Below are 22,004 nucleotides of genomic sequence, written 5' to 3' on the forward strand. Positions count from 1 at the left end.
AATTAATTAATTTTTAAATTGTACATATTTGTTTTCCTTTCTTCTATCTTTAGTAGTCTTCTAGACCCCCATGGTGGGGGGGGGGGGGGGGGGGCAGAAGACTTTTATTGTGGTTGGTGGGGCGGGCTGTTTAATGTATCAACCATTCATTCACATAAATAATGTGGCAATGCTTGTTTTATAACATTGTTATAAATTAATAACAATAAATGGCATAATGCGCGATTTTGGAGGTTTTGTGTCTTCTAATTTTGAATTGATTTGAAGATAATATTAAAACCAGAGAATCTGGCAATTCGACAGACGACTACCAGAAACAATGTCAATAGGATCACTCAGTTATTTTCAGCACACAGTCAGTTGTTTTAATAGTACCGGTACTACTTTGCTAGTTCGACCTGAACAAGGCTAAAAGCCACCCTTGGTAAGGTGCAAATGGAAAATAACTGAGGGGAGCCGGAACTAAAGTTAGGAATTGAGATTCCTCAAAAGTCTAGATCATTGCCTGAAACATGCACCAGGCAAAGAGTTCCAATACAAGAGATTATTATAGGGGCGGGGCATTGTCTAACCAAGAAGAGACACGGGTTGAAGTTGCCCGATGCAACTTGATGCAACTTTCTTCAACTTCACTCCAGAAAAGAGTTAACACTTTATAAGTACTTCCCCAACACAAGTCGATCGACTATTCAGGAGCAATGACAATGCTGTGGATGATATGGACAGCACTGTTGTACGGAAGCTATTGCCGCCACATGAATTAAAAAAATAAATCTTTCTCTTATTGTGTAAGTACACGATAAGTTCAACCTTCTCGTGTACGTACACAATAAATCCAAACTTACCGTGTACGTACACGCAAGTTTGTACGTACACGGCAACTTCTCGTGTACGTACACAATAAGATAATCGGTTTTATTAGCAGATGGATGCTATTTTAAACAGTACGCATTTTTTTACTTTCTCAGTTAGAGATGTGCGTGTTCCTTGCGGAGCCTCAACTAAACGTCAAGTGCATTTCACTCTGCCGTCCCCAGCCAAACACACTGCGTATAAATGTTTAATTAATTATAATAATTATAGATTGAGCAGGCAGATTATACGTAGTGAGCCCGCACGGACGGCCGGCCGGTCGCGCGACCAGGCTTACATCTCATTAGTTGGTGTCTGCGTTGCCCTGCTGTGTACGGCAAACAGTTGCGTGAAATGTTGTCGGTCTGGCCGGGGCAACATATCGCCACGGGGTTTATCCAATAATATAACCAGCCTGTTTTTTAGCCGCTTCTTGCCTCGCACGACGGCGGTTTTTGTGGGCTGATTATGCATACACTCTCGAGGTGATGACACCTTTAATGCACGAATATTTTTCACATACGGAGCAAGCAAGAGATGATGTCCGAAAAAAAACAAGATACACCACTGCGAACCAATTGGACATAAAACAAACATTTAATTCCTGTCACAATGTATGTGCATTTACTGGCGCGGTCTCTGCTTGCACATTTTTAGTCCCGTCGAATTGAGATAATTAAATGCATATTTTTGACCGAGGCGAGTCTCTCCACATTGGCCGTGACTTTGGCTTGAAGCACGGCGTATGACTGCTTTGTCTCGCACGCTGTTGTCTTGCTGCTGAACAAGAGGGGATAGTGGCTGTGTGCCTGTCACCGGGGGTTGAAGACACACGAGCTCGTGTGTGGAAACAAGGAAGATGACGAACCCTATTTTGGGAGGAGGCGGGACTGCACATCGGAGGATGTCAGAAGATTCAGACAGACAACTTGAAGGTTTGCTCTTGGTTCATTTATAGTTTTTATAATAATCTATTAAAAAGGACAACCCTTAAAATGGCAACAATTCCTTCTAAACCATGTTTTTTAAGGTGAACGCTAAAAACTCAAAGCCTCAACAACTTCAAACTGAAACCTTTGTCTCGCATTATAGCAGACGCTAGCTGTGCTATTGTGAAAAAATACACCTAATTTTTTTGATGAGGTCAAAAATGTTATGAAGATTTTGCACATTTTAATATTTGTTTCAGTGGTCGCTTTAACTGTTCATATTGCAGGCAGTATAGAGCTGAAACCTTGGCAAATAGGCTATATCTCTTTTATAGAGAGATGAACTAAACACATAAGGGGCATTGCTTGGCAACAGACAGCTCATGACAGAGTGAAATGGAGAATTGGTGAGGATGCTTTCCTCCAGTGCAGTGGAGTCAAATATAGGCTAGACAGATTTTAGCTTAAAGAAAAGATGCACCGTTTCTTTAAAGGTGCCCGTTGGGTGGTTCAGATAATAACACAAAACGTAGTGGTGGTCGGTAAGGTGTCAACAAAACCAACAAATAAAACAATGACTTTGTCATCGTTTCTGCACCCCCAATGTAGACCTGTCTGCATTGTTTCTATTGGAAGCATTTTTTTGCCCTTTTACTCAAACAAAACAAAAATGACATCCAGGAAATTAGAGCTATTAATATAGCTTAGGAATGGCCTTGTAGTAGAAAGCAATGTGTTGGCGTCTGGCATATAGGGAGGTTGGCTGCACCCATCGCATATTATTCACCCACTGAATGTAATTGTGCACACTGAGATACATAGACAGGGGTCCAATTTTATAGAGCTTTTTTAGAACAACTGGCAAAAGTGTAACAAAATTCTGATACCAGAATAAGCAGATAATTGTAAAGCAACATTTTCTCCATATAAATTTGGCCATGATCAACATCGAACGTTTTTTGGCGAAAATACATGGCATTCATTAGAGAGGCTGAGATGACGACCTTTACAATGGCACTGTATCATCCCAAAGTAGCTAGTGGACTTCAACCACTAACTATAGCCAAACAAAACACCTCTATAGGCGTGGGTTCAAGCACTACTTTGTCTCGCTCAAAGACAAATATTTACCAAGCTAGCTCTGCATGCAGTTTCATCGCGAGTTGATGAACTTTATGGTTCAGAATTTATATCAAATTAATTTTCAAAAATCTTTTGACACACTACTACCAATAATGTAACAGGCCTGTATGCTTCGTTTTTGAAAGGGCAGGGGCACCAAGGCATTTTCTCCGAGGTTCAGGGCACCCTATTGAGAACATTTTAAAGGAGCATTTCAAGGCCAACAATGCTATGACGAGGGGGCATGGAGGCAATTGCCTTCATTGCCTCTTTGGCTTGATATTAGAATAAACATCCACAAATCTCGACACGCCGGCATTGTTACTCCTAATTTAATAAAAAAATATGTGGCTACTAGAAAACCACACATATTTGTTTTTATATGAATACCTAATGTACAGTGCCACACAAAAAGGGGTGGAGATTACACCTTGTAATACTATATATGAGGGCGTTGTAGTGTAGTATGTTCATGTCAAAGAAGCTGCATATGGACATAACCCACAGGCATTTTTCTATTTTGGTTCGTGCATTATTCAATCAATGACAGGATACTTTGGTGCACAGATTTAGCACTTCGGGCAATCCTACAAAAAGGCAGTAAGCTGTAAATTAAATTGTGCCTTTTGCTGGATGCAGTTACCCCAGTACTTTACTCGATATTGTCGTGTTCTGGTTTGGAACCTCTATGCGGTAATTCAGAGAGGATTCGAACCTGCAACTTCGCGTTGAAGAGCAAGAGCAGATTTGTGTGGAATGTGTGCAGCCACCTTTTACACGTGTATGGGAAGCCCACAATGTTGATAGGTTCAAGGCTGGCCTTAAAGACAAACCTTTCTTAGTGTACTTTTCCCTCATCGGACCCGAGCACCCCCCACCCCCCCCCCCCCCCCTCGGAAATCATACTTGCGATATAGTGCAATATTTAGTCTGTTTGTGATAGCCCCAAAGTAATTCACATAACACTCTAGAAATACTTTGTTGTAGCATGATGCTATAGGTTCATTACAATGTGCTGGCTTCAGACCTCTTATCCCATAAAAGACTTTGTGAGATAATATCAAAGTGTACAAATTCATGGGTGAAATTATCTGCTGCTTTTTGAATACGTGGTAATCATAACTGCTTAAACCAGTACTGTTTATCATTACCTTTCTGGTATGTAAAGTTACCTTCCAAAATAAGGTTTTAAAACCGTATGTACTGTTATTTTTACTTGTTTTTAACGAACAGGGGCATGTTTCATGATCGGCCTGCCAATACAAATGGGCATTTTTTTTTTTTATAATTATAACTACCACTTGGTTTTAATTTCCTAAAAAGATATCACAATAAAGTATGAGAGGCATATTCCCTTTAAAGGTAATACAGTGGCTGAGTATGGGATGATGTTTGATCGATATTTGTACTACATATTGTAAACACGAGTGTGATATTAATTTAATGGCTGTCTGGATACAGCCTTGTATTTTTATTAGAACTCAATGATCCATGGTCAAACTACCATAGTCTGCTTCAGGATTGCTTGAGCGTCGATGTAAAAACACCATATTATATTATCCTTTCAAGAAGTAGTACGTCTTAAAACAAAAGTATATTTTAAGACACTGGACACGTTTTGTAATTTGTGAAAGACCAGTATGCTCACTTGGTGTATCTCAACATATTTTATGCATAAAATATTAAATCTGGAAAAAGTTCGGCTCGCGCTCAATAATTGGTCATCGAAATTGCAAGAAAACAATGAAAGAAACAACTCAATTGAAGTGTACTTTCAGATGCCTAAAAAGGGCTCATTGAGATTAAAATGTTAGTGAGGAACCTCTTTCTAAAAAAAAGAAAACAGCGGGTCTAAAAAATCCTTACAACTCTTTCGTTTGGTTAATATACTTTTGGATAATTATTATTAACGAACAGTTCCATTAGGCTTGGTTTCTTGCTATCTTTATAGATAACTTAAACTCATATTGAAGGGGGCTTTCTTTATAATGGCTTCTTTTGACAGCGATGGTTTATTTGATGCAAAAAACCTCCTAATTCGGGAAGATGAAATGAGATAGACTGAGTTTCCGTCAGTCAGACTATAAACCCTGACATACAGGGCAGACAAAACACCTGTTTTTAAAGAAACACTGCAGAGCAGGTGGATCCACTGAACGCTTTCTCTTAAAGGCACTGGACACCTTTGGATTGTCAAAGACCAGTATTCTCACTTGGTGTATTCCATCATAATATGCATAAAATAACAACTCTGTGAACATTTGGCCTCCACTTTGGTCATCGAAGATGCAAGAGAATAATGAAAGAAAACAACATTTTATGCAAAAAATAATGTGTGTGCTTTCACATGCCTAAAAAGAGCTTCAGGCCTAGCCAGAAGTTATTATTTTGAGAGAGATATCTACCTTTTTCTCTAAAACTACGTTACTTTGTGGGGAGCCGTTTCTCACAACACCTCTCCATTGCTCATTACCAAGAAATTTATATGCTAACAATCATTTTGAATATATGTACCAATATTATCCAGTGCCTTTAAATTCCCAGCTCAGAAGTCCAAGTCCGACAGCGCCTCTGGGCTTAAAAAAAAACCGCCAACCAACCAAACAATGATGAAAGTCAGTATCATTTTGAAAATGCCTCGCACGATTTGGGACTGGGAGCAACCTGACGATCGCGTGTTGCTGTTTTCTGCATCTTTGAATTATTGGGGCTTTTGGCTGAATGCATGCGGTTGAATGATGAATCATCATCAGATACACTTGCGATTATGTGTAGTGACTTATTCACGAAAATGGGCCTTTTCTATATTTTTTCACTAACAACTTAAAATTTAATTCGATAGATGTAGGGAACAGATAGGCGAATAGTATTCTTCGGTTTGGATTGTCTTTAAAGCACTGGACATTATAAATAATTACTCAAAATAATTGTTAGCAAGCATTAAAAACTCATTTGGTAATGTTAAAAAATTTCAGGCATGAAGTCTTTTATTGTGCATCTGAAAGCGCAAAAATGTGTACAACAAGGCTGTTTTTTTTTCTCTTGCAACTTAAATGACCACATTTTCACAGGCTGGTTATGCATTTGTTGGGATCATCAAGTGAGAATACTGCATGGTCTTTAACATTTGTACCAAAGGTGTCCAGTGCCTTTAAGATGTGACCGTCTTTAATAAGATCCCATCCCTACATCATGTCTACCTTCCTCTTCTGTATTATGAGCACATTCCTCTATCGCCTTATCGTCAAAGTTTCCTTCATGCCTGAGGGCCTGAGTGCTCTTACCACTTAAGACGATTCCACTGGTTGCATTTTATCAAAAATTTTACAAATGAAATATATAAATGCACTTAATTCACATATGGAGGGTATGACACTTTAGGTGATCGGGTACTTCTCCCAACATTCACTGAGAGGGCTTTCTGATCTTGATAAGTCTAATACTGTATCTACGTCCCCCAAAACCCCCGTTCTATGATCCATCTGAAACCAGCGGCGTAAACAACATCTTTGAGATTTTATCAACACTCATTCTAAAGGAGTTGTTTCAAAGTTCTTTAGCTTTGAGCCCTTAAAACACTAGTGATGACCGGTATATTCTAAGTCATGGCACAAGTTCTATGTCACTGTTTCCTCTAAAGTGCAATGCCCTGAGGGAAGCTATAGTATTGATATCATATACTGGACCATTCCACACATCTGAGAGGGGAGGTTTGGGCCCTACAGCTGTGGTTTGTGGAGGGTTTTGATTGAGGGGCTTATTTTTGTGACTCTTCGTGCACAAATTTAGCAAGATGTTACTGGTGCCCAATTTAAAAGAAAACATTCACACATTTTTAACGGATTTGTTTTCCTTAAAACAAGAAAATAATTCCTAACCCAACCACCACATTTGATTTCATTCAGGCAAATAATGGTGTTTTATTTGCCCAGATTATAATTAAATGAGTTTGGTGGGTGGAAATAGCTGCAGTGGCTGTTCACTTTGGTTTTATTTCAAATTAATGCTACAATTTGACATTACGTAAGTGTTTGTGTAAACAATCCCCTTTCATATTTTTAAGATGGCGTTTCTACAAGGCACTATGATAAAATTCAATGCTTTATGCCTATACAATATAATGACCGATTGAGGCAAAAGGGGGGCCTTTTTAAATAATTTCCAGGCCGATTGCAGATGTGCAAAACCTTGATCTATACTCACTCCCTTAGGGACTTTCCAACAATGTTCATGTAGATCATATAGATGTCCATGCTGCTATAGATGTTGATGTCTATATTTCCATGCTACATCTAGATTTGCGTACTAATAGACTTCCGTGCTGTCTATAGATGTTCACGCTAAAAACATTTCCATGTTAAATCTACATTTTCTATCTAGATTTTCATGCTATGTTAGCTAAACTCCCGTGCTATCTCTGATTTCCATAGTCTAGATTATCTATAGATAGGACCTATCTAGATTTCCTTTTGATCTCGATTTCAATGCTATCTGGATTTCCATTCTTTCTAGATTTCATGCTATCTAAATTTCCAATGAACCGATCTAGACAAATTCCGTGCTATATCTAGATGACCATGATCTACATTTTTTTAGCTATAATTATGTCAATGGTTTGTTTCTTGTAGATTTCAATGCTATTACATCTCCATATGACCATGCTGTCTAGATTTCCATGCTATACATAGGTGACCATGCATCAGATGTCCATGAGCCTATCTAGGTTTCCATAGATTACCAGTGCTTTGTAAATATGTTCCATGAGCCTATATGTTTTCCATGCTATATTATTTCCATGGTGTCAAATATTGATACAGTAAACTATGAGAACAGTGTAAAACGGCATCGGAGGTAATATATTATATATCATTTTTATGCATTGATAAATAAATCAATATAGTACATCACACAGAATGGACTTCTCTATCAGAGACCAGACTTTGTCTGAGCTGACAGCCGTTGTCATGCGCATTAATGTAACCTTAAAATTCAGCTGGATGAAGCGACTGAATAATTATTATGATAAGCTTAAAGCGGGAGTACAAGGTTGTGACACCATCGATATGGCTTTAAGCCCCAGCAATTCTGCATCACTTTACACGTCCATGTATACATAATAATGATTACTTATGTACATGTATAATGCCGTGTACCAATTTGACTGCGTCCCTAGATCGATACCATTAAAACTGTGGCAAAAACGTTTCATGCCCCGACGGTATAATCTGCAGTTTCATCAGCTACTTCAGCCGAGCGCTGTGATGTGGCGGGAATAAATGAACTATAAATACTGGCCCTGTGCTTGGAATGCCTTGGTGATCCCCAGGGTTCTATCTATGCAACAATACCGCAGGGACACATTGCAGGCGAGGCACAAACACCGGAAAGAAATAGATATGATGTATAGAAATTGAGATTCATATTGTGTGTATAATATAAACCGTCTTTATGAATATCAAATCCAATCCATTTCATTCTGGCTGTTTATCTGAGAGTAAGTTATATGGGTGAATGCCAAAATGCATGGTTATTAAACTTGTGCCTATTTGAATACATTAGAATACTCGCTTTAGGGTGTTTTACAATAGCACTTATACTTATCATATAAATCAGACGAGGGAGACCCGACTGTCTTACATTATGCGAAAGAGCTTTATCATATTGTGCTAGAATCTGGGTCATGTTCCGTGTCAACAAAAACAGCAGTGAATGATTCATTGCACTTAAAGTAACCAGACTATTTCTCGTTCAAGCCTCGGTTTGGTTTACATTGACTACAAGGGGGAGACAAATCCAAGATGGCGGCACCATACTTAAGGTATGCAGCGCCAATGTACACAATGTGCACATTGGATGATGGAGTTTAAATTTTATATTTGGACATGCTTGTTCATTTGCTGGTTATTGTACGTCATAGCATCTATAACCAACACTGTACTGCATCTTGCTAAAAAGCCAATACTATCTGGAGTCGAAACCTCATCTTTAAGACCCCACTTCGCATCTCTGTTTAGAGGGAAAATGCCACTGCACGTTTGAGTAAATGAAAAGAATGAAAACCCTTCACCATGAGGCACTCTTAGAATCAATACCCCTTAAAACAGTTCATCTCCTTGGATTACTACCGTGTCATTATCCCCCTTCGCTGTGACTATTGAATGGTCTGTAAGGGATACCGTACCTCGAGATGGCGTCCATAAATAAAATACGGCACTACTCTTTTGATATTATCTCAAATTTCCTTTTGTAATACAATTGTTATCTAAAAGATTATTGAATGTGGCATATGGCATAATTCTCCTCGCACCTCGGGTCATAGATCTAATAATAGCGCAGTTTCATTAAAAATTGAAAGAGTTCATTGGGGATCAAATTCGCAAGGAAAGTTGGGCATCAAATGAATACGTAATCTGTGACGTATTATCTATTAAAGGTTTTAAGGATTAAAACACAATTTCTGGTTTGTTATTATAGAAACCACAAGAGAGAACGAAATTAACACCTAGGGTGTTAAAATAACACTAATGTAATTGACTTGGCAGTCATTAGAGTTATGCACAGTTTATGTATATTATGTTGGAATATCCCAAGTGAAAAAAACTGGTCTTTGACAATTACCAAAGGTGATCAGTGCCTTAAAAAAGTGAGTTATAAGTTTAATTCTCTAAAGATCATGTTGTTAGTTCAACTTCTAAATTGAGGCGTATGGACGTGTTTTATTATCGTTCACGTCGCTTTGAAATAGGTTCATACCTTAATTCAGTATCCTTGCTCCTTTAATCCAACTGAACATTTACGAATTTAACAATTTGCTTTGGTTTTAATTGGAGGAGACCTGACGCTTTCACTAAGAAATTCAGGTTTCCGGCGATGGAGACAGTTAACCGGTTCCAATTTGAGACTTGTCTCCGGGTAAATCGTACAGAAACAAAGCAGACAAAAGAGGGGATTTTTTTTTACTCTTAGACCAAACCACTTTCGATAATTGAAAACTGTGCCAAACGTTCATTCATTTCGATGCATCTGCTCGGATAGAAATCGTTGTTGTATCCCTTGCTTGGATTAAGCTTGTAGATCATTTGCTAATTCCGACTTTCGTCAAGGAAACAAAATCAACTGTAACACAAGTTCTTTTGAACTGAAGTTGTTAGACAGTGGCAGCGAACTAAAATACAAAACGGTTTTACTTGTGAATGGAGAGGCCCCACCCCCTTTAAAGGATTTTTTTTAATGGAAAGCCCACCCCTAAACTGGAATTTATGTGAATGGAAGAGCCCCACCCATAAAAAGGAACTATTGTGAATGGAAGAGCCCCACCCCAAACAGGAATTCAGACCCCACCCCTATAAAAGGAACTATCGTGAATGAGGAAGAGCCCCACCCCTAAACAGGTACTAAGGAAGAGCCCCACCCTAAAAGAGCCCCACCCCTATAACAGGAAATATGAATGGAAGAGCCCCACCCTTAAAAGGAACTACTGTGAATGGAAGAGCCCTACCCATAAAAACAACTAAGAGCCACACCCATAAAAAGAAACTTAGAGCCCATAAAAAGGAACTATTTTGAAGGAAAAAGCCCCACCCATAAAAAAACACCTAAGAGCCACACCCATTAAAGGAACTTAAAGCCCACCCATAAAAAGGAACTATTTTGAATGGAAGAGCCCCACCCCTATAGAAAGGAACGAGGAAGAAGAGTTGATGTAAATAAAATACCTGCCTCGCTCTAGATAAACACAGTCATGTATTTAATATATAGTTGAATGCCAAGTTGTTATGTCTCGGTCCCTGAAGAACTTATTCGCAATCCATTTGGGACAAAATCCAAGACAATCATTTGCAGAGTTTGTTTGTATAACGGAATTAGATGCAGGTTTTGTTTTAAGGCTTGTTTACTTACAAGGATTGATTTGTGGCATTGTCTCTCACATCATGATAGACGCAATCCTCCTAATTGAAATAATAAAATTGAATTATTGTGATAACAGACTCAATTCATTAATAAAGCATATGAACAGGTTGATTTTATAGAAAGTGGCCGACGGCGTTTTCCAATGAAAATTAATTAACATCTGTGTATACACAAATAAAAAAGGGTTGTGTATTTGAAATCAATAATGTGCAACCATCACTGTTTTCAATGAAATACTGGTCTCTTACTGATTGTCAACACGCAAGTGAACTTTTATTTAAGTTTGGTAATTAACACTTTAGGCCGTGCCATAGATAATTTGGCATACTTTCACTCACAGAACCTTAAAGGTATAAACATGATTGGCAAAGAGAAAAACATAATTGTTTTGTTTTATTATGAAAGTGAAAGCTTAATTACTGATTATGAATATCACACTAGAACCGTTTTTCCCTGTGAAATATTTTCCTCTGAAATGAAGCCATATTCGAGAAAAAAATTATCTAAAAAGTTGGTTTCTATATAATTAAAAAAAATTAAGGTCTGAGGGTCAATGGGTTTATGTAAATTGTACATGGTTGTTCACTATATAGTTTCTTTGACGCACACAACAGATCAAAAGATTAAGCCCAAACTTCCACCTTGTTCGTCCATTATAGTTGATCACAATTGAAAATTGTTTGCGACCAATCTTGTATACATTTCAAACTCATATTTTTGTTTCATGTCGTTGATAATTTTCAATCTTTTTATGCTCACATTCCTAACTGCATCATTTATAGGGCTGGAACAAAACTCTTCAAGCCACTCACAAGGATGAATAGTGCAGAATTATTCAGTGAATAATTTGTCTTATTCTTGAATCTACGTAAAAAATTTCAATGTTGGAGGGGCGAAGATGAAGATTATCTGACAGTAGACCTATTGAAAGCGGCGTATGGATGACACTTTATATGTGCGATGGGGAGATATTTTTTGTACATGGATTTGCCTGGGGACGATTTCACAAAGAGCTAAGATTGATGTGTGAAGCAAACTTAAAGGGAATGTATATACGTTTAGTAATTAACCTTAAAATTAATGGCAATGACAGCTTTTGGTCAGGCCTAATATCAGTTTTGATATTATAAAGCATTTTTACACACTTTCAAATTCGCACTAATGTGGTTATGCAGAAATTATTATATCGGTTTGTATGGCCACAATTTGAATCTAAGAAGCGTTACTGCCAGTAACGAGTTTCTCGGATTTTGTATATGGAATAATTCCGGCGATGTCTCAAAAACGCGGCCACCTTTTGAGATGAAATTTCATTATGTTGGTTTTATTATTTATAAGGATTAAAACAATCGAAGGTTTCCGAAAAAACAAAGGCATGCTTTCGCTTTAACTGCCATGCATTGTGCGATGTCCAACTACAAGTCACTGTAACTACGACAACTGGTAAATCTTATTGCTTTTTTACCACGTGCGCCATTTTGTTTTTTGATTGCATTTCCTTCATGGAATTAAGGAAAGGTTGTTCATTAAAATACATATACAATCTGATTTGAATTTAGTATGCCAATGGCTCTCTGGCTTGTGAATAAATAATTTAATAACCTGCTGCTGAAACTTAAAACAGTGATCGTCAGTCTTGACACGAATGCGTTAACTACTCTATGTCCACGACTCGTTAATCATTACAAACGGCACCATATGGTGCAATGTTACTGCTCAGCGGAGCAATAAAGGTTTGATTTAGGATCGTATGAAATCAATCGAAAACTGGGTATCAGATGGCATAAAAAAACATTGACTCTGAAGAAAAACTTAAGTGCACATCAACATAAATTGTTTGTATTAATTGTTTATGCGATACATTAGTGGGATATTATCTAAAATCACTGGACACGTTTGGTAACTGTCAAAGACATCATGTATTCTCACATAGGTGTATCTCAACATGCATTAAACAACAAATCGGTGGAAATTCGGGCTCAATTGGTCATCGAAGTTGCAAGAGGATAATGCAAGAAAAAACACCTTTGTTGCATTACTTTGTGTGCTTTCAGATGCATAATAAAACGGCTTTAGCTGAAGTCTTTTATTATTTGAGTGCTGAGAAACTTCTTCTTTCTCAAACAATTAACAATTTATAGGTTAATTCAGAGGGAGCAGTTTCTCCATTGCTCGTTGCTATATAAGTAAGTTTTTATGCTAAAAATTATTTTTTTGAGTAATTACCAACGGTGTCTAGTACCTTTAAAGTTATAGGATCAGAGATTGGTAACTACTAATAAATTTATGGTAAACATATAGTTAATAACTGTTTGTGGCGCAAATTATTTTGAGAAACGATCCCCTTCGAAGTAATGTATAATGTATAATATTTTGTTTAACCCAAAAACTTTAATTCTGATTTCTGATGGTTGTTGTTAATTCGCGTATGCGGCGGTCAAAGATGCGGTAACGTTGTATCACATTTTGCTTGGTTTCTCAGCAAGCAGAGAAACTTTCACATGTGACTTATATCTTTTTTATAATTGTGTCTCCAAAACTCATACCTTTAAAAGCATCTAATTATGGATTTTACTGCGGCTGTCTGAGTATACTTAATTCATAAAATATTATTATTTCAGCGTGCTTACACTCTTATCTGTCGCGTCAGTCTTCAATGTCTATAGTTTTTCTCCTGTCAATTTTGCCTCTTCATAATTAGTCTGCGTTTCATGCTCAATTTCAACACTAATTGATTGTGTGCAGTTCTGCTCTATTGGTCCTACTGTTTCCGCTCAGATGGTCGTCAATCATTTCTTTTTTGTTCTGCTCAACTGCCTGGTACAATATTGCTCTTGCTTTTTTGCTCAAAAATTTTAAACATTCTTCGTTTTAGCATGACAGCCTAGTCACTCAAACTTGTTTAAATACTTTCTGAAATAATGTTTTTTTTTTCTCATACTCTTTGGGCATAATTTCTGCTTGTGGCAGGTAATAGAAATTTCAGACAGATGCAGTTATATACAGACATATATGTTGACTCTGCAACATGCCTGAAGGGCAATCTTTGCGAACAATAGCAATGATGGAAAAAACAAGTTGGTTCTATTGTTTTGCCCCATATATACGTTTTGGTTCACACACGCAGAAGTTCTGCGAATTGCCAATTGCAGGCGACTTCAGAGAACAACACCCTTAGCCAAAGCGGCAGGGCTCGGTCCCCTTCTTTTAACACAATACAGCAGCAACTTGTTTTTAACATTGGTATTCCATAATGACAATATCAATACACTTTCTGAGCAGAATAATAATGTTGTGATCCATGCAGGCCAGTGGTGGGTATCATATTTATAGACCGTTTATAATCGCATGGTTCAGCAATTATACTATCACCACAATGACAAAACACCACACTTTAAGAACAGAGTTATGTTGTTGTGACCCATGCGGGCCAGTGGGTATCGAATTTAGAACATTTCTGCCACATTATTAAATGCAATACCACATGGTTCAGCAATATACTGACACCCTAGTCTCTATCGATTGCCTTATCTAACAAGAAGGTCTTTTAACGAGTTGCCATGCATACAAAAGAGCAATTCCTGCATTCGTTGTGCTATGTCCGTTGGGCATTGGCTAATCAGATACTCGTATGAGTCAGCCATTTCGACCAATCAGAGCGAACGTAGCCTGACAGCAGATACAGAATCTTTGTCATGAGTCAGCCATTTCGACCAATCAGTGCCACCGGAGCTGACAGCCGATCCATTCGGATTTTTCAATTTTACGACTTCATCTCAAAAAGTAAAACTGATATTAATTATTACCACAGTCACGACGCAGGAAAAGCGTCTTAAACAATATTAAAAATCAATCTATACAAGGTAGACATTCACTGTTTGGGAATGTCCAATATACATTATCGAAAAAGCAACAATTGGTATTCGCTGTCCAAAATCCAATGTCAAAGTAACTTTAACTGTCATCTAAAACAATGCTGTTTTTGTTTGTGTGGTTTGTGTAATTACATGCTACATAATCAAGCTCGGCCAACGAACAGCGTCCACAGCTTGTCGCTGGACGAGCGAAGTGATGCCCACTGATGTACAAACATGTGAATGTCCAATATCCAATATTAAACTCACTTTACTGTCATCTAAAACAATGATGTTTTGTTTGTGTGGTTTGTGAAAATGTTCATGTAATGCTACAGAATCAAGCCAGGCCAGCGAACAGCGTCTATGCTTGTCGCAGGCCTACCCAAATGTCCGTAAGACATCTGCTGCAAATGCGCGACGTAACGGATTTGATTCGCACTGACGTGACATCGATTTCTCCGAGTAGAACTCAAAAGGCACTTAGTTCTTGGGGCCTTTATAATGCACTGGTAAAACCCATAAAGCAGTGTAGGTTTGCCTTGCATTAGCAATGTTCGTACCAAAGCGACATTGTCGTACTTTATCTTGATTCAAAGACAGTACGAGGCTACCAGCCACAGCTTCACACACACGTGAAGACACCACACATTGAATTAAAACACAGTATGCAGATTGCTAGGTCATCATCAATGCTGTATTTACGTATTCAGAAATCAAGGTTCTTTGAGGCGAGTGTGCCAAATTTAACAACTTACACAATTATTTGCATAATGCGCATTGCGCATGCCTTTGAGGTTGGCTATTTTTGAGGAAATAATCAACACGGTCAATCGTGAATTATTATTAGCATCGAGTGGCAACTTGGAACGTGACAAGTAAACTCAAGTACTGTTTATGGTTTTGTATTTCAGTATATTCGGTTTTCGTCTGCATGATTTTAGTTGTGACACTTAATCAGTGGCTTGTGTTTCAAATTCTTCCTGTTGATATCACATTGAAAATACATTCTTGGTTGAAAAATACTGTGCACGGATTCCCTCAGAAAATACACCGTGCCGTACACTGTGTGTATATGCATATACTCAAGTACGAAAATGTACAAGTTGAACATATGATTAATAAATAAGTGAATAAATAAATATATATAAATAATTAAAGAGCTCACTCCCACCCCCACCCCCCCCCCCCATTAAAAAAAAAGTAATGTCTGAGTGAGGTCACGTATGAAGGCGAGGGTTACACTTAGCTTTGGACCCAAATCAACTGTCACCAACAAAGATGTAGGTGTGGGTATCATCGACTCGGAGCTGGTATAGAGCAGAATCCACTACTAATTAATTCCAAATTGTTTTATGAAGCAATTATTTATAAGTGTCTCAAGGCACAAGTGTCATGACCGGGATTCGACACAACATCCAACTGCTGACAACACCTGTGCGTCCGGTGAACTAGACCACTCGGTCATAGGTCATGACCCATGTTACCCGGATATGGGTCAATTCCGACCCGGAAGTTTTAGAGTCTGATCTCAGTTAAGCAATCATGTTCCATTATTTTTCCAAATGTTTGATGTCAAACCATCTCCCGTCATAAACTTTGTATGTTCATTATTTGACACAAAATAAAATAATATTCTGATTCAACTTGCCTGTTTTTCTTTTCTGCAGGGTCTAAGTGCTGCTGGGGTCTGTGCTGTGGGCCTGGTCTGGCTCTTGGCGTTGTGGCTTGCATCTATTTCATCCTTATTCTACCTGCAGGTGAGTAAATGGAAATACTTTGTTTAAAATTCGTCAATTCTTTAATTTATTAATACTGAAAACCAAAAAAAAAACAGACAAACTGCACCCCATCCAGGGGACTATTGTAGAAAACACAATTCATGCTGACATTTTAATATTTCTATTGTCTTAACCAAACCATCACTATAGTCAGCTCATAATGTCACGATATCCTTATAAGTTGTACCATATCACACGTTCCATAGAGGGGGTGTCAACTAACAGGGATCAGTGGTTTGGTTGAGGGGCAGGACAAAATTATGCCAGCATCCTCTTTGCCCATGTCAATTGTCAACAGAGATAAAACAAAGATTATAAAATTCATTGAAAGTGGGCAAACAAATAAGGTTCAATTAACACTGGCAATAGCAAAGACATCAAGACCGTTGACAAATAAAAAACCCTCCTAATAGAAAAACCCTGGAAGAAGCATTTGCGGCCAACGTACCACGTGGTAGCAGTGGGGGTGGGGGTGGAGTGCAACCAAGCAAGTCCCTCGTTTTAAGGGTTTTCACATCGATGAAGCATGTTGAGATAGAAAGTACATAATTTCCATGTAATCATGTTGTATTATTTTTCTCTTTTCCCCGTTCAGGACTGTTTCTGGCCATGGTAGGAGGCCCTAAGAGCACAGTACTCCTGTTGGCGGGACTTGGCTTTGTCTTCATTCCTTTTACTATTTTCTCAATCGGATGCTTCTGTTATCGTCGAAGGAAGAAAAGACGCCATGATGGTTACCAGACCCCATCGGCCAACTTTGTTCAACCTCCTTCGCATGTGTAGAAGGATGACGTCTGCATCGCAAACTTGTAAAATCTTCGATTTATCTTCTTGTTTGATTGTGAACAGTCAACTCAGTACAATGCTAAACAACTCATAAAGTGCGGGAGCAACCACAAGGATTACTCTCAAAATAATGCAGGAATGCACTCTGGCTCCCTTAGTACACCTAAAGGTGCAGATGGCTGTGAGATGGGTGTTGGGAATCTCCAAACCCACAGGTTTTCAGAAAGACAATGAAATCTTGCTACAAAAAAAAACAGGTGGCTCCACTATACCAGAGGGTTAGATCTGGGTATAGGTCTTTATATCTGAACAAGTATACATGAATGCAAATACTTTTACCCCTCGAAAACTACATAACTCTGGGACCTGATCCCCCTCAAATTTAGTGAAACTACCCAGTGTAGGATATCAATGACTGCGACTCCCCTAGGATATTGCACTTTGGAGAACACCGTGAAATAAATATTAATGTGCCATAACTTAGTGTTAACCATCGCTCACTTTATGTGTTTTTAAAAAGACGCCGGTTGTGTGCGCTTCAACTGCGAGAGATGAACTTTCGACACTGAACAACCATTGCATTCGTGGGTGTAAAACGATGGCCACTAAATGCCTTTCTTATTGTGTGTGTGTGTGTGGTATTAAATGGTATCATCAGTGCATGTTTCTGCTTAATCTAGTGTAGGCTACGAGGGGAACTGTATAGACGTACATTGTAAGTGTTGGTTCGAAGAGCGTGTGTTACATTGTACGTCATAAGTTACGTCAAGCATGGTTTGCAAGCGTCAGTTTGTATCGTTACAACGAGCATCGGTTTCCTTTGAGCAACTGCTATATTATTACGTGAGCAAAAAATTGTAAGTTGTTTTCACCGAGCTGTGAGAAGGTGAGGTTTGTAAAAATGGTAACATTCGTTGAAATAATGTATTGTATACTTTTGATTGAGGTACTTTCTCAAAGGGGTGTTTTCTTCTTCAGATTGTGAGTCATCAGTATACCATGTAGGAATAAGATCCTCCATGATCATACAAAGTGAGATGAATTCTGAAACAGATTTGGAGACACCTCAATGACATTTCTTTTAATACTTTTCAATGGGGGACTTTAAGGACGCTAGGTATCAACATACTTGGTAGGTAGAACCATTGGTCTTAGTAATGTGCGCATACTCAGAACTACGTAAACAGAAATGACCTGGTGAGTCTACTGCCACCTAGCGTTTCAAAGTCTCCCATTCTCTGACTGGAAGATGGAAGGTTTGTGTATTTTGCAAAGTGTATAATGTAAAGGTTATTTTGGTCTGCTAGTCAACCGTTTTGGGTATGATAGGCTTATTATAGACATGGCTTAAACAGACCAACTTGCTCAGGCAATAAATTCCTGAAGCTTTGTAGCTTAGTGCCATTGCCGTTTTACTTATTTTTCAAACAGTTTTCGAGAGCAGTTATTTTCTTTTCGAGATCAATGACTACTTTTTAAAATAAAATTAACTGCTTTCCAAAAAACTGCTATTGGAGACAGAAAAAAACTGCTCTTCAGTGAAAATACAAATAACTTCTCTTGAAAATAAAAACAAGTGCTATCGAAAATAAAAAACTTGTTTTTTGAAACTAGCCGCTTTTGAAAGTACACTTAGCGATTGCACTATTGAGCTTTCGTAGTAAAATGTCTTGGCTATAATTTCTTTAATTGTATAGTAAAATCCATGTTACTTTAAATTTGAACTTTTCTGCAGGAGGATAGATACAGGCTATAGCACAAAAATTGTCTGAAATTTATCTTGCATATATTAGCATGACCTCTTTGCCAAGCCTGATAAATAATTAATGTGTTATTTTATATCCGTGGATGGTAATTTGTATATTTTAAGCAAAGTTATTTATAGTGATATTTACATTTTGTAAACTTATTCCATGTCGACATACAAAATTTGTTCTGCCATGTAGTTTTGAAAACAATCTTCTTATGAAAGAAAATTGATGTGGACAAACCAAATACATTCAACAACATTGATCCAGATAGGCTCATTTAAATAATACCAATGTGTAACTTGACGGGGGGGGGGGGGGTGTGGAGTATACACAACTTTGGCACTTGGGCTGTGACTGATGTTTCACAGAAAATATTAAAATCTTGAATTTCATTTAAAAATTGGGGCCAATTGAATTTAAGATTTTTTTTCCAAGTCTGATGGTCACAACTCCCCTCGACTTATATCTTTTTGTTAGAGTGTACTCTGTTTTGAAATATTTACTGAAATAAAAATGTAACACGTTTATACAATGAATTAACCTACAAATAGTGGCATAATAGTTCGTACATTCCACCCTTTATCCACAATATTTAGTATTATCATTATATCGATCCAATTAATGTTAGAACAACGTGTGAAAAATGTATAACGCATTTCATTAAGTTTTTTAGATAACTTTGTAACATAGAACAAGCACTCACTGTATTTATTGTGATACTGTCAAAATCAACGAGCTTTATTATTAAACAGCGCAGTGTGTAACTATTGAGTGTTGTATTGGTCCTTATTAATACTTCTTGTATGGCTTAAAGACAGTGGACACTATTGGTAATTACTTAAACTAATTATCACCATAAAACCTTTCTTAATTACGAGTAATGGGGAGAGGTTGATAGTATTAAACTTTGTGAGAAACGGGTCCCACTGAAGTGACATAGTTTTCGAGAAAGAAGTAATTTTCCACGAATTTGATTTCGAGACCTCAAGTTTAGAGTTTGAGGTCTCGAAATCAAGCATCAGAAAGCACACAACTTTGTGTGACAAGAGTGTTTTTTTTCTTTCATTATTATCTTGCAACTTCGACGACCGAGTGAGCTCAAACTTTCACAGGTTTGTTATTTTATGCATATGTTGGGATACACCAACTGTGAAGACTATTCTTTGACAATTACCAATAGTGTCCACTGTATTTAAAGGCACTGGACACCTTTGGTAATTGTCAAAGACTAGTATTCTTACTTTGTATCCCAACATTATGCATCAAATAACAAACCTGTGAAAAATTTAGCTAAGTAATTGGTCATCGAATTAACAAGAGAACAATGAAAGAGTGACACACCCTTGTTCCATTGCTTTGTGTTCTTTCAGATGCTCAATAAAAGGCTTCAACTGTAGTATTTTACTAATGAGAAATTACCTCTTTCTCAAAAACTATTACTTCAGATGGGCCGTTTCTTACACTAATACTATCAAGTAGTTCTTCATTGCTAATTACCAAGTTAAGTGTTTATGCTAACATAACCCATCAGGACAAGGCCTTGAAGGACCTAGGGGACGAGCATGGGACCCCTCAATAGACCCTTCCCATGAAATATGTAAATTGTACATAGCGCGTGCGCACTAACGTTTTGGTTGGCAAAATGAGGGAACATCGCGCTGTTTTGTACCATAGATATAGAATTAAAACTCTATTCTATATCTATGGTTTTGTACACGGCTAATGGGTGCGTGACGCAGACGCGATTGCGCGTCTGCTTAGTGCACAACTCTATGGCGTTTGCCAACCAACAGGGTATGTACGCATGCGTGAATGTAATTAACACATTTCATGGGAAGGGATAAAAACAAATGATACATAAATAATTGCAAACTGAGTCACCCTTGGGGGCGCTTCTCCAATAGTTAATTCCACATGCATCGTTTCAAAGTTTTTCCTACGAAGATTCGATAGGCCCTATATTCCGTTAATTTGTTGGGCCCCCATTTGAGAGGTGTTTATTATTATACGACTTATACTTGAGGGATATTATGACACCACAATATTAATAAGGTGTACTCTGATTGATTTAAAGATGCTGTCAGGTTTTTGGCCCCAAACATTAAAAAATAGATTTATTTGAGTGAATGGTATTTCAAAGAGTATCACCCGCTCTAACGAAAAAAGGAAAGTTTAACTTTTACTTTTAATGGTTGTGAACCATGACAAAAATTTAAAACGTTTCTTATAAAACACATAAGAATTGGTCACGTGATATAATTATTGTCGGGATCCCGACAAAAACTAATTTTAAGCACTTTATTTCACTGCTATTAATTGGCGGACTTTGTCGAGCAATGACTCAAATGAAAGCTTGTAAATTTCTCGACCCCATCAAAATACATATTGAATTTAAATCAAAATTTTGGGGTCAAATCGGCCAAAAATCTGACATAGCATCTTTAACATCACACAAACAACAATATTACGAGGTAGTTTTCTTCAGTGAGCTATAGATTGTATTGTCTGAACTGTGCTCATGAAAATCTGTTCGACACAATGATTGAGATGTTCTGAAATGTCTTTTTCAATTATTGACAGCACTTACAGACAAGCAAACAATTAAACCACCAAAGAAAAACCATATTGTGGCAAACACTTTGCATAGTTGATTGAATTTTATTTTGTTAGATGGTTTATAGCTCTTCTGGGATTCAAATAAACTCACTGCCAATCAAAATGATAATGATTAAAATCATGATTTTCTCTGCATGGTGAGCACGGGGTCCAAAACATCTTAATTATTTACAAGTTTACTTGCATGAGTTATAAAACATATAAAATAAGCCATAATCCCGGACATGACAGTCTACAACCACTGGTCACGAGAGGGTGCTATTTAAGTCGCATGAGAGACCGAGAACTTTGAGTCAAGAACTTTGTATGGTACTACCTTCATAAAACAAGATTTGTTAATCCAACTTTTGAAGTCATGTTTCATTGGGCATACTGAGTCACGCCAGCGCGTTTAGAACCAAG

The 22,004-nt window shown here is 37.7% G+C and overlaps 1 protein-coding gene across 1 annotated transcript; it reads left to right on the top strand.

Moving 5' to 3' along the window:
• Nucleotides 1-1,147: 1,147 nt before the first annotated feature.
• LOC117307097 lies at nt 1,148-19,754 on the top strand. Its single transcript, XM_033791757.1, has 3 exons — nt 1,148-1,787; nt 16,339-16,428; nt 17,045-19,754. Exons 1-3 carry the CDS (start codon nt 1,712-1,714, stop codon nt 17,230-17,232), a joined length of 354 nt encoding a protein of 117 aa, XP_033647648.1. The 5' UTR covers nt 1,148-1,711; the 3' UTR covers nt 17,233-19,754.
• Nucleotides 19,755-22,004: the final 2,250 nt, after the last annotated feature.

This window comes from Asterias rubens, chromosome 2 (assembly GCF_902459465.1).
Source record: "Asterias rubens chromosome 2, eAstRub1.3, whole genome shotgun sequence".
NCBI classification, from domain to species: Eukaryota; Metazoa; Echinodermata; class Asteroidea; order Forcipulatida; family Asteriidae; genus Asterias; species Asterias rubens.